The 14,623-nt window shown below is 38.6% G+C and overlaps 2 protein-coding genes and 1 pseudogene across 2 annotated transcripts; 1 reads left to right on the top strand and 2 right to left on the bottom strand.

The window, feature by feature from the left end:
• The first annotated feature begins 1,795 nt into the window (after positions 1–1,795).
• Positions 1,796–2,620, top strand: LOC102417692 (olfactory receptor 7A10-like). The gene is made up of 2 exons (XM_023747591.1): positions 1,796–2,150; positions 2,436–2,620. Exons 1-2 carry the CDS (start codon positions 1,796–1,798, stop codon positions 2,618–2,620), a joined length of 540 nt encoding a protein of 179 aa, XP_023603359.1.
• Positions 2,621–10,709: 8,089 nt separating this feature from the next.
• LOC102418004 lies at positions 10,710–11,421 on the bottom strand (annotated as a pseudogene).
• Positions 11,422–12,973: 1,552 nt separating this feature from the next.
• Positions 12,974–13,798, bottom strand: LOC102417056 (olfactory receptor 7A17-like). The gene is made up of 2 exons (XM_023747587.1): positions 13,444–13,798; positions 12,974–13,158 (listed from the first exon to the last, which is right to left on the bottom strand). Exons 1-2 carry the CDS (start codon positions 13,796–13,798, stop codon positions 12,974–12,976), a joined length of 540 nt encoding a protein of 179 aa, XP_023603355.1.
• Positions 13,799–14,623: the final 825 nt, after the last annotated feature.

A 14,623-nucleotide genomic window follows, 5' to 3' on the forward strand; every position in this document is an offset into this window, starting at 1 on the left:
TCCAAGAAAAACAGAGATGCCACATAAGAAAAACGAGTAAGGCTTCTCTCATCTATCATCAACCATATAAAAACTTATTGGTCAAAAATATCCAACCAGTGTTGCTTTTATATATTTTTTTGTGAGTTATTGGTTAAATTTTTAGGTCAGTTTTCACTTGGGGTAGTTACACCATATATCTATAAATATATTGTATTTTATTTTATTCATTTTGAAATTTAATTCTTTATTGTTTAAAGTATTACATAGGTCTCCCATTGACCTCTCCCTGGTCATTCAGCCCTGCCCCCAGCACATGCCCTCACTCCCCTACTATCTGTGTCCTGCCTTTGTATTTTAGTCAAATTAATTTTTCTTCTTTATTAGTTTTGCTTGGCTTTAAAGGGTGTATAATTAGGGTTGGAAATGTTCCAGAATCCAAAGAAGATTTTTCTTACTACTGTCCCTCAGGGATTACCTGAGATAATTTGATCTCTCTTCTTAATATTCATTTTATTGCTCTCTCTCCCTCTACGTTCATGTAGACTACTGTTTATATTTTTTTAACTACAGGACAGAAAATATTCATAGCAATATGAAACTCCAAGCTTATTCATTCATAGAAGGCTTACTATAAGAATATCTAAAAACTATTTCTAAATTCTTTTTGGAAAAGTTACTTGATCTGGATACCTTGACTTGTATCTGCTCATAGTCTACATAGTGTGGGAGGGAGAAGGACATGGAAATAACACAGATGAAGAGTCCATGGTGTTCTGCAGTGTGTGTGTGTGTGTGTGTGTGTGTGTGTGTGTGTGTGTGTGTGCCTTGTAAAGTGAGAGCAGTCCTCAGAGCAGGGGTGCCTGGACTGATATATTCCAAGGTGACTCTATTATCAGGAGGAGATACTAAGGATAACATCCTTTTTCAATTCACAGGATGCTTTTGCAACCAGATTAATAAGTGCAAGATTTTCATAGTGTGCACAAGACACTCTCCATGACTTGAAGTTACAAGAGCAATATGCAAGCCACCTTGTTTCTTAATATCCTCTGACACCATCTCTGATCCTGCTCTGCCGTGCTCATTCCCCTTGATAATCAGGCTCCTTTTGAGCCCTGATTTTCTAAACAATCTTCTTCCTTAGGGCCTTTGCACTGGCTGCACCTTCTGCCTGGCAAACACTTCCCCCTCTGTCTCCCACTTAGTTTTCATTGAGGTATCTGTTAAGTGTCGTCTGTTGGCCTGTTGTGGCTAAACACTAAAAAAGACAGCACCCTGTATCCACTTTCTCCATTTAATGTGATTTACTTTTTGTTTTAGAAGCTGCACTATTGGATATATTTTATTATTTTTTAATTTGATAATATTCTTTCTTCATCATTAGTTTATAGAGACTTTATTTTTCAGCATCCCATACTCTGAACAGTGCCCGGAACATGGTCTATACTCTATAGTCAATATATATTCCACAAATGCATGAAAGATATCCTCAGTAAAACAGCAGTATACATTATGTTTGAAGAACAGGTTGATGGAAAAGGAAATTCTAATGACAATGGGGATTCCATAATGAGGAACAAATCACACACCAAAAGTGGAAATTATTTTCCTGATTCTAAAACATAAATGTGTCATTTATTCTCAGGTACAAATGCTTACTAATGTGACATTTAGTTTTTCATTTCTTCTATTTTCTGATAGTCACTTCTGACACATGGAACCAGGCAATGATACACAAATTTCAGAATTCCTTCTTCTAGGACTTTCACAGGCACTGGAACGACAGTCCCTCATATTTGGGCTTTTCCTGTCCATGTACCTGGTCACTGTGTTTGGAAACCTGCTCATCATTCTGGCCGTCAGCTCAGACTCCCACCTCCACACGCCCATGTACTTCTTCCTCTCCAACCTGTCCTTGGTAGACATCTGTTTCACCTCCACCACCATCCCAAAGATGCTGTGGAACATCCAGACACAGAGCAAAGTCATCACCTATGAAGGCTGCATCACACAGATGTATTTTTTCCTACTCTTTGGAGGTTCGGACATCTTCCTTCTAACTGTGATGGCCTATGACCGGTTTGTGGCCATCTGCCACCCACTGCACTACATGGTCATCATGAACCCCCGGCTCTGTGGACTGCTGGTTCTGCTGTCCTGGATCATGAGTGTCCTTAATTCCTTGTTAGAAAGCTTAATGGTGTTGGGTCTGCGCTTCTGCTCAGACTTGGAAATCCCACACTTCTTCTGTGAATTCAATCAGGTGGTCCAACTTGCCTGTTCTGACACCTTGCTTAACAACATTATAATGTATTTTTCAGCTGGGCTGCTATGTGGTGGTTCCCTTGCTGGGATCCTTTACTCTTACTCCAAGATCATTTCCTCCATATATGGGATCCCTTCAGCTCATGGGAAGTATAAAGCATTTTCTACTTGTGCCTCTCATCTCTCAGTTGTCTCCTTATTTTATGGTACAGTCCTAGGTGTTTACCTTAGTTCTGCTGCTTCCCAGAGCTCACACTCAAGTGCAACAGCCTCGGTGATGTACACCGTGGTCACACCCATGCTGAACCCCTTCATCTACAGTCTGAGGAACAAGGACATAAAAGGGGCCCTGCAAAGATTCCTTGGAAGGTAAGTTCTTCAAGGGCCAACTGTACTAGGCTGAAGAATTTCCCAGGAACTCAAGGTGCAAATCATCAGGGCCAGAAGTTCTGACACAAATAAAGCCAATCTTTGGACTAGAAGTAATTGGAAATTCTAAGTTATCTCATAGATTAACATGGATTACTTTAGCATCATTTATTATCTTATGACATATTTCATTCCAAGTAATTTTTATATTGTTTTACTGAAATAACTGCCATGAATTATACTACCCTTATGGACAAAATTATACTTGGATACTAAGATCATTTGCATAATTTTATTGTAGAGGAAAATCTGTGACCACAGTTTTCACTTATTTGTTCATCATTTTTTTTCTATAGCACTACTTTTACTGCTCTTCTTGATAATGGAGACTTTAACATGCTGGTATTTTTTATAGCTGGTCTCCTGGTTTTATCTTTTCATTATATTATTCAGCTGTATGTCCACATGCCTACCACAGCCACTGGCAACAATTGACTATAAAACACATGTTTCCTAGAAGAGTCTAAATAAAATACACTCTAATATGGTTAGAGACAGAGATGACATTAAATGTGATGAAGCAATAATAGCAGTACAATATTTTACTATACAAAACTGATTTTCATGGCATTTGTGTACTTAATAAAGTGTGGAATATGCTGTCCATGTGTAAGGCTCCTTATTTATTGGGGTGAAAGATTACGTGGAATATTTTATGATTTCTTTCTGAACTATCTCACTGTTTTTGCTATAAAACTTTCTGTTTATATAATTTTTAAAAAGTGAGCAGGAGAGAGAGAAGAAGAAGAAGAAGAAGAAGAAGAAGAAGAAGAAGAAGAAGAAGAAGAAGAAGAAGAAGGAGGAGGAGGAGGAGGAAGAGAGAAACATCCATATGAGAGAGAAATATTCATCAGTTGTCTCCCACACACATTAAAATCAGGGATACAATCCACAACCTGAAAATGTGCCCTGACTGGGAATAGAACCAGCAACCTTTCTGTGCATGGGATGATGCTCAACCAACTTAGCCACACAGGCCAGGGCTCCTTGAAAGCTTTAAATGTGCTCCCTACTAATGTCACTCTTTCTAGTGTTCTAAATTTACTATCTCCCCTTTTCTATATTTTTTTTCAAATCCACCAAAGGGAAAGTGACTGAACAATCTCACTATCACACAATAAGTATCTTTATGCTTGGGAATATCCTCAATCTTTTTAAAAAATATATATTTTTACTGATTTCAGGAGAGGGGGAGAGAGATAGAAACATCAATAATGAGAGAGAATCATTAATTGGCTGCCTCCTGCACTCCCCTACAGGGGAATGAGCCCAAAACATGGGCATTCCTTGACTGGAATGGAACATGGGACCTTTCATTCCCCAGGACGATGCTCTATATACTGAGGCAAACCGGTGAGGGCAATATCTTCAATCTTTATGATCAAAGAATGAATCCTGCCCAGTTATGTGCAGATTTTTTTGCACAAACATGCATGTCCTTCTATTCTGTCTTGACTGCCTGGAAGGGAACCTCAATGGAGTCACTTTTATCTAAAATGCATTGGAATTACAGTATGATTGTGAGTGCTGTCCTCAAATATCAGCACAAATGCCAAAAGTAAGAAGTAGCAGATTATTATAATTTCCCTCAATTCTTTATGCTTTGATTATAGTATCAATCCACTATTGCCATATAACAAGCCATCCTAAAAGCAAATAGTTTAATATAATTCTTTTATTTTCCAATGGGTTTGTGTAGTGGGGTGGTGTTCTGATCTCTGCTGGTCTCGTCATGAGTCTGCAGTCAGCTATGGGTCAGCTGGGGTGTCTCTGCTGACCTTTCTAATGTATTAGGGGCTCAGCTATGGTGACTGATCTGGGTGGGGGGGTTGGCTGGAATAAATGAGCTCTGTCCGCATGTCCTCTCCTTCTCTAGAAGGCCCCCCGCCCCCCTGGGTTTGTTCACATGGCTCAGCCAGGGTTCTGAGTGAGAGCAGTGGAAATGCACCAAGGCCTGGTGAAGCGCACTGTCACTTCCACCATATTCTATTGGTCAAAAAAACTAAAACATCCTAAGTCCAGCACAGATTCAAAGGTGGAGAAAAAGACTACTCCTCTGGAACTCACAGTCACATTGCCAAAGACATGAAAGCAGATAAAGAATTGGGGCCATCTCTGCATAGAGTCTACCATTTGTGTCAATTTTAATTCAGTAAAGTTTTAGTAAGAGATCAACCGAAGGACTTGTATGCATCCATATAAGCATAACTAATGGACATAAGACACTGGGGGGTAAGGGAGGCAGGGGATTGTCAAGGGCGGGGGGAAAAAAAAGGACACTTATGTAATACCCTTTGTAATACTTTTAGCAAAAAAATAAAAAATAAAAAAATAAAAAATAAATAAAAAAGAATTGGGGCCATCTCTGCATAGAGTCTACCATTTGTGTCAATTTTAATTCAGTAAAGTTTTATTTCTACATCTGCCATCAACAGCTGAGTGATCTTAGAGAAGAAAGTGAGAGTAAATACATATTTAATGAGCAGATGTGGAAATCCTACACTAGAGGGTCAAGCCCCTCCAAATGTCAATATCCCCACTCTGCCACTTGTCTCCCACTTACCATTTCTAGGCTGAAAAGAATTAAAACTTTTTCCTTCAAGATATTTTGAGTCCAGGGACTTAACTCATTAATTAACAGAGCTAGAGAGCTGTTCTTTTTTTTGATAACCATCTTTTATGGCACCCTCCTGTAGATTGCTTTTCTTTTCATTGAGCTGCTCTTAACATACTGATAATGATTTCCAATCTGATACTTGTATTTGTGGGGTGTCAAGGTCTGATGGAAGGAGATGACATTTGAATTGCACATGCAACAGAGAAATAGGTATTTGAAAGAGGAGAGAGAGTTGCTGACATTATGCTCAGTGAGAGATGCCAGTCACAAAAAGACAACTACTGCCTGGTTTCACTTATATGACATATCTAAAGTAGTCAAATTCAGCCCAGCCAGTGTGTCTCAATGGTTGAGCATCAACCTATGAACCAGGAGATCATGGTTCAATTTCTGGTCAAGGCACATACCCGGACTGTGGGCTCGATCCCAGTGGGGTGTGTGCAGGAGGCAGCCAATCTATGATTCTCTCTCATCATTGATGTTTTTCTCTCTCTCTTCCTCTCTGTTCTTCTCTGTAATCAATTAAAATATATTTACAAATAAAAAATGTTGTCAAATTCATAGAAATAGAAAATGGAATGTTTGTTGCCAGGTGTGGGAGGAGAGGGATTCAGGAGTTAGTGTTTAGTGGGTATAGAGTTTCAATTTTGGAATATGAAAAAAGGCTTGGGGGATATTTGCATAACAATGTGAATGTACTTAACACTACTGAACTGCACACTGAAAATGTTTAAAATGGAAAATTTTATTATGTGTTTTTACTTAAATTTTTTAATAAAAGGAAGTTCTCACACCTGCTACAACATGAATGACCCTTAAAGACATTATGATGAGTGAAATTAACCAGTCATGAAAGGACAAATACCATATGACTCCACTTTTGTTTTTTAAATTTCTTTATTGATTAAAGTATTACATATGTGTCCTCATCCCCCCATTACCCTACGAACCCCCACCCAGTCATGCCCTCACCCTCATGTTGTCTGTGTCCATTGGTTAGGCTTATATGCATGCATACAAGTCCTTTGGTTGATCTCTTCCCCTTACTCCCACCCTCCCTTACCTTCTCTCTGAGGTTTGACGGTCTGATTGATGCTTCTCTGTCTCTGGATCCGTTTTTGTTCACCAGTTTATGTTGTTCATTATATTCAATAAATGAGTGAGATCATGTGATATTTATCTTTCTCTGACTGGCTTATTTCACTTAGCATAATGCTTTCCAGTTTCATCCATGCTGTTGCAAATGGTAAGAATTCCTTCTTTTTTACCACCCCGTAGTATTCCATTGTGTAGATGTACCACAGTTTTTTAATTCACTCGTCTGCTCATGGGCACTTAAGCTGTTTCCAAATCTTAGCTATGGTGAATTGTGCTGCTATGAACATAGGGGTGCATATATCCTTTCTGATTGGTGTTTCTAGTTTCTTGGGATATATTCCTAGAAGTGGGATCACTGGGTCAAATGGGAGTTCCATTTTTAGTTTTTTGAGGAAACTCCATGCTGTTCTCCACAGTGGCTGCACCAGTCTGCATTCTCACCAGCAGTGCACGAAGGTTCCTTTTTCTCCGCATCCTTGCCAACTCTTGTCATTTGTTGATTTGTTGATGATAGCCAATCTGACAGGTATGAGATGGTACCTCATTTCGTTTTGATTTGCATCTCTCAGATAATTAGTGATTTTGAGATGTTTTCATATGTCTCTTGGCGTTCCTTCTGTCTTCTTTAGAAAAGTATCTATTTAAGTTCATCGCCTATTGTTTTGATTGGATTGTTTATCTTCCTTTTGTTAAGTTGTATGAGTTCCCTGTAAATGTTGGAGGTTAAACCCTTATCGGTGATAACATTGGCAAATATGTTCTCCCATGCAGCGGGCTTTCTTGTTGTTTTGTTGATGGTTTCCTTTGCTGTGCAAAAGCTTTTTATTTCGATGTAGTACCATTTGTTTATTTTCTCTTTAGTTTCCATTGTGCTAGGAGCAGTATCAATGAAGAAATTGCTTCGGCATATATCTGAGATTTTGCTGCCTGTGGATTCCTGTAGTATTTTTATGGTTTCCTGTCTTATGTTTAAGTCCTTTATCCATTTTGATTTTATTTTTGCGTATGGTGTAAGTTGGTGGTCTAGTTTCATTTTTTTTGCATGTATCTGTCCAATTTTCCCAACACCATTTATTGAAGAGGCTGTCTTGACTCCATTGTATGTTCATGCCTCCTTTGTCTAATATTAATTGGGCATATTGGTTTGGGTCAGTTTCTGGGTTCTCTATTCTATTCCATTGATCTATATGTCTGTTCTTGTGCTAATACCAGGCTGTTTTGAGAACAGTGGCTTTGTAATACAGCTTGATATCTGGTATTGAGATCCCACCTACTTTGTTCTTCTTTCTCAGGATTGCTGCAGCTATTCGGGATCTTTTCTTATTCCAGATGAATTTTTGGAAAGTTCGTTTTAGGTCTGTGAAATATGCCATTGGTATTTTAATGGGGATTGCATTGAATCTATAGATTGCTTTGGGTAGTATGGACATTTTGAGGATGTTGATTCTAGCAATCCAAGAACATGGTATGTTCTTCCATCTGTTTATGTCTTCCTCTATCTCTTTTTTCAGTGTCCTGTAGTTTTTCACATATAGGTCTTTTACCTCCTTAGTTAAGTTTATTCCTTTGTATCTTAATTTTTTGGTGTGATGGTAAATGGGATTGCTTTCTTAGTCTCTCTTTCAAGTTCACTATTGGTGTATAGAAATACCATAGATTTCTTGGCGTTAATTTTGTATCTTGCTACATTGCCAAATTCATTTATTAAGTCTAATAATTTTTGATGGAGTCTTTAGAGTTTTCTATGTAGAGTACCCATTCTACTTCCGGTCTCTGTAAGTGGGACTTCTCTTGGGACCTCATAAAAGTGGAGTCATACAGTATTTGTCTTTTTACGACTGCTTTATTTCACTCAGTATAATGTCCTTAGGGGTCATCCATGTTGTACCATGTGTCAAAATTTCCTTCCATTAAAAATAATTAAAGTAGTAAAAAAGAAATGAAGTTTATCATTGTAATCATCTTAAGTGTGCAGTTCAGTAGTGTTAAGTACATTCACACTCTTGTGCAACCAACACCTAAAACATTTTTATGTTCTTGCAAAACTGATACTCTTCACCCACTAAACACTAACTAACTCCTCAACACCCTCCTTCCATGCCTGACAACTTCCATTGTATTTTCTGTTTCTATGAATTTCACTACTTCAGATATGTCATATAAGTGAAATCATGCAGAATTTATCCTTTTGCGACTGGTTCTTTCATTCAGCATAATGTCAGCAACTCTATGCTTTCAAATACTTATTTCTCTGTTGTATGTGCATTTCAAGGGCCACCTCCTTCCATGAAAAATCCATCCCCAACAAATACAAGTATCAGATTGGAAATCATTTGAATATGTTAAGAGCAGGTCAGTAAAAAGAGAAGCGATGTCTACCTGAGGATGTCAAAAAAGATAGTATCAGGAAAGCAACAGCTCTCTAGCCATGTTAACCAAGGAGTTAAGTCCCTGGACAGGAGATATCTGGAAGGAAAAATTTTACTTTTTTAGCCTAGAAATGATAAGCGGGAGGCAAGCTGCAGAGGGGAGATGTTTACATTTGGGGGGGCCTGACCCTCATGAGTAGAACTTCCATATATGCTCATTAAACATAATTTTACTCCCATTTCCTTCTCTAAGATCATTCAGCCATTGAGGACAGATGTAAAAATAAAACTTTACTAAATTAAAATTTACCCAAGTGACAGTCAGTTTGCAGATGTGGCCCCATTCGTTTCTGTTTCCATGTCTTTGTCCATGTGATTGTGAGCTTCTCCCATCCAGAGGTGTAGTCTCTTTCTCCACCTTTCAATCTGGGCTGGATTTAGGATTTTTTTTAGTTGTTTTGGTCAAAAAAATATTGTGGAAGGGACAGTGCACCTTACCAGGCCTGGGTGTATTTCCACTGCTCTCACTCAGAACCCTGGCTGAGCCATATGAATAAATCCAGGAGGCCTTCCAGAGAAGGAGAGACATACAGACAGAGCTCATTTATTCCAGCCAAGCCCTCCCTAGGTCAGTCACCATAGCTGAGCCCTTAATACATTAGAAAGCCCAGCCAAGATCAGCAGAGACACCCCAGCTGACCCATAGCTGACTGCAGACACATGAGGAGACCGGCAGAGATCAGAACATCTCCCCACTACACAAATCCACTGGAAAATAAAGGAATTATATTCAACTATTTGCTTTTAGGATGGCTTGTTTCATAGCAATCGTGAATTGATACTGTAATCAAAGAGAACAGAACTGAGGTAAATTATCATAATCTGGTACTTCTTACTTTTGGCATTTGTACTGAAATTTGAGGACAGCACTCACAATCATTCTGTTATTCAAATATATTCAACTGTATTTCAGATAACTGTATGAAAGCGCCTCCACTGAGGTTCCTTCCAGGTAGTCAGGACAGGGTGGGAGGACATGCATGTTTGTGCAGGATATTCCGTGATTCTTATTCACATGACTGGGCAGAATTTCCACTCCAAGGTGATGAATCCTCTTTATTATTTTTTATTTTTCACTTTGGTTATTTTCACATGTTGTTTTTTTGTTTGTTTGTTTGTTTGTTTTTCAGATTCTCTACTCACATTAACATTGCGTGTGATTTGCCAGTAAATAAAAATTCTCCCACACCAAAATACCATTCTAGATCTGGTATACTTAAATATATGACTCCATTGGAAGTGCTATCAGCATAGTCTTTGCAAATAGCCCAAAGCATATATTTCATAGTGTTTTTTTTTTAGTATTGATTTCAGAGAGGAAGGGAGAGGAAGAGAGAGGTAGAAACATCAATGATGAGAGGGAATAATTGATTGGCTGCCTCCTGCACGCTCCCTACTGGGGAGCAAGCCCGCAACCTGGGCATATGCCCTTGACCGGAATCGAATCTGGGACCCTTGAGTCCGCAGACCAACGCTCCATCCACTGAGCCAAACCAGCTAGGGCTAATTCATAGGTTTTTAGAAATTGTTTGTAATGTTCATGTTTACTTCTTAGGCCAAACTGCTTTCTAATGAAGACAGCATCGTGCTTTGTGCAAGAATGGAAACTGCGAAATAATCACCATAAAGCTTCTGGGAGAATAAAATAGGATGGTCCACAGATGTAAGATGAAATCCCCAATGTTGGAGTTTTAAATGATTAGAAGAGGCCATACTAGAAGACAAGCCCAAACCAACATTAGAAGAGTGAAATATGATATGGTAGTAGATGATCTTTAAAGTTTTGTTTGGACCTTCAGTCTAATTATAAGGAGTGATCTGAATTCAGTTCAGTCTAGCCAGCAGAAATTGACTTGCAATTTTTAATTGTATTTATTATACAGACCATTCTAGAAGGTTCCTTTAATGTACATTGTTGTACTTTTTGTCCTGGCAATTTGAGGGTGTGGTAATACCACAAAATCATCAATGAGAACAGGCCATGCTCCCTCTTCATCATAATTAGACATGTCATCTGCAATTATTGCACTGAAGTCTAAAGAAAATTCCAGGTATCTTTGCTATTGATTGTTTATGATATCCCAACAAAAACTTTTTCCATAAGTCTAAGAATTTAAAGCTTCCATTTAGCACTAAATTCCAGTAGGCATTGGTCATTTCTAGATCTAATCCTTTTTGTCCTGGATTCTTTGCAAAATTAAAAGTGAACTCATAAAAAAAAAGTAAACTGGGAAAATCCTCAATTTATGCTGGTCCTTTCAATTCCTCTTCCATCTTGGGTATCTGGGCCACTATGCTGTCACTTCCTAATTTTGTCATGCCCTGCATGAACTTTTGTTTGGAGAACTTGCACTGTGTTGCTGCTCTGAACTTCCACGCAATGATCATGATAGAACTGCTGTGCGCCATCTATTCCAATTTTACTTAGATGATCTTTGTATCTAGATGTTTTAACTTCTTCCTGTCCAATGATCCTTTTACACTGTCTCATATATACCGTTCAGGATTTTGGAAAAAATTGGTCTTTTGCAACATCTAACTTCCAGTCATTTTGAGACAGGCATTTACTGCTGGTTTTTCACTAGGTTGTGTGAAGATCATAAAGTAAGCATGGGTATCCTTCTGCAACAACTTAAACTTGATAATGATGTGTCCTCCAGGCCTTTCCCTCTTCCTCCAGCTCCAGAGTGAATGGGGGATAGAGGGCTCCTCTCCCGGGCTCCTGGGCTCCAGTTCATGCACAGTGCAGGGCAGCCCTTGGTGCAGCCAAGGAAGCAGCCCTGGGCCCGGGAGAGGCAGAGGGTTGGGGGCAGGTATCAGGAGCCCCTCATGACTTTTCTCCTGGGGGCGGGGTCTTCTCAGGCATGTGTGATTCATCCTTTGATTATAAAGATTGAAGATATTTCGAGTGTAAAAGATATATACAATGATATTGAAATTGTACGCTCACTGTCCCTTTGGTGGATTTAAAAAAAATTTAGAAAAAAGCGTATTGAATTTAGAGCACTAAGAGGAGTCACGTTTGTATGAAGCACATTGAAAACTTTCAAACAGAAATAGGAAAATAATTCAGAAAAAAACACATAAAACACTCCATGTAATTCTTCCCCCAAATGTATAAGGACCCTTACACATGGACATTATATTCACACTTTATTTTCATTTTTTATAATGTTTTATTATTGAATTTTTTTAGAGAGGAAGTAAGATAGAGATACAGGGGTAGAGATAGAGAGATGATAGATAGATAGATAGATAGATAGATAGATAGATAGATAGATAATAGATAGATGATAGATAGATAGATAGATAGATAGATACATAAGCATTGATGTGAGAGAGAAACATGGATTGACTGCTTCCCGTATGCACCCTACCAGTAATGGAACCCATGACCTAGGTATATGCTCTGACCTGGAATCAAACACACAACACTTTTTGGTGCACATGACCATGTTTCAACCAACTGAGCAACTGAGCCAGGGCCATATTCCAAACTTTAATGAGTAAATGTGAAGCATGACAAATATTTTTTAATAGTAATAAATTATATAGCTACTTTTTGCTTCATTCTATTTAAGGTCATCTGTGACTCTAACCATATTAGATCACTCTATTTATTAAAATGTATATATCCATGTAGACTCTTCTTGGAAACATGTATTGAATAGTCAATTTTTGCCAGTGGCTAAGGTAGGCATGTGGATACACAGCTGAATAATAGCCTAAAGAATATAAAACCAGAAGACCAGCTATAAAGCATACTAGCATGATGAAGTTTACATTATCAAGAAGAGAAGTAAAGGTGGTGCTATAGAAAATAATGATAAACATGAAAACTATGGTCTCAGATTTTCCTCTACAATAAAATTATGTAAATGATCTTAGTAGCCAAGTATAGTTTTGTCCATAGGAGTAGTATAATTTATGACAATTCTTTAGGAAAGCAATAGAAAAATTATTTGGAATGATATATGTCATAAGAGAATAAATTATACTAAAGTAATTCATGTTAACCCATAAGATAAATGAATATTTCCAATTCCTTATGGCCCAAAAATTAGATTAATTTGTGTCAGACTTCTGACTCTGAGACTTGAAACCTGCATTCCTGGGCAATTCATCAGCCTAATATAGTTGGCCCTGGAAAAGCTTACCTGCCAAAGAATCTTTGAAGGGCCCTCTTTATGTCATTGTTCCTCAGACTGTAGATGAAGGGGTTCAGCATGGGTGTGACCACAGTGTACATCACCGAGGCTGTTGCACTTGAGTGCACATTTTGGGTAGCAGCAGAGCTGAGGTAAACACCTAGGACTGTACCATAAAATAAGGAGACAACTGAGAGGTGAGAGGCACAGGTAGAAAATGCTTTATACTTCCCCTGAGATGATGAGATTCTTCGTATGGAGGAAAGAATCTTAGAGTAAGAGTAAAGGATCCCAGCAAGGGGACCACCAGCTAGCAGCCCAGCTGAAAAATACATTATAATGTTGTTAAGCAAGGTGTCAGAACAGGCAAGTTGGAGCACTTGATTGAGTTCACAGAAGAAGTGGGGGATTTCCAAGTCTGAGCAGAAGCGCAGACCCAACACCATTAAGCTTTCTAACAAGGAATTCAGGACACTCATGATCCAGGATAGCAGAACCAGCAGCCCACAGAGCCGGGGATTCATGATGACCATGTAGTGCAGGGGGTGACAGATGGCCACAAACCGGTCATAAGCCATTACAGTCAGGATAAAGCTGTCCAACACTGCAAAGAGGATATAAAAATACATCTGTGTGATGCAGCCTGCATAGGTGATGACTCTGCTCTGTGTCTGGATGTTCACCAGCATCTTTGGGACGGTTGTGGAGGTGAAACAGATGTCTACCAAGGACAGGTTGGAGAGGAAGAAGTACATGGGTGTGTGAAGGTGGGAGTCTGAGCTGACAACCAGGATGATGAGTAGGTTTCCTGACACAGTGACCAGATACATGGAGAGGAAAAGCCCAAATATGAGGGGCTGCAGTTCCAGTGTCTGTGAAAGTCCCAGAAGAAGAAATTCTGAAAATTGTGTACCATTGCCGGGTTCCATGTGTCAGAGGTGACTACAAAAAAAAATAATAATAATAATTACTAATTTTCATGTTAGCAAGCATTATTAACTGAGACTAAATGTCACGTTTATATTTTAGAATCGGGAAAATAACTTGCATTTTTGTTGTGTTATCTGGTCTCCATTAATATTTCTCTATTGGCATGTCTCATTAGAATTTCCTTTTCTTACATCAACCTGTTCTTCAAACATAATGTATACTGCTGTTTTACTGAGGATATCTTTCATGCATTTGAAAAATATATATTGCCTATAGAACATGTTCTAGGCACTGTTCAGGGTATAGGATGTTTAAAAACAGAAGTCTACAAACTAATGATAGAGCAATAATATAATCAAATAAAAATAATAATATAACAAATCCAATGGTGAAAGTATTACATATGTTCCCTTGATCCCCCACTGACTTCTTCTAGCCAGCTCCTGCCCCCCACCCCTGGCCTTTACCACCCTATTGTCTGTGCCCATGGGTTATGCATATATTCATACAAATTCTTTGGTTAATCTCTTCCCACACACCCACTCTCCCCCACCTTTCCTTTGAGGTTCAACAGTCTGTTCATGCTTCTATGACTCTGGGTCTATTTTTGATCATCATTTTATTTGGTTCATTAGATTCCACATATGAATGAGATCATGTGATGCTTATCTTCCTCTGACTGGCTTATTTCTCTTAGCATATACTGTCCATGCTACTGCAAATGG

The sequence above is a fragment of the Myotis lucifugus genome, unplaced genomic scaffold, assembly GCF_000147115.1.
Source record: "Myotis lucifugus unplaced genomic scaffold, Myoluc2.0 scaffold_920, whole genome shotgun sequence".
Classification (NCBI taxonomy): domain Eukaryota; kingdom Metazoa; phylum Chordata; class Mammalia; order Chiroptera; family Vespertilionidae; genus Myotis; species Myotis lucifugus.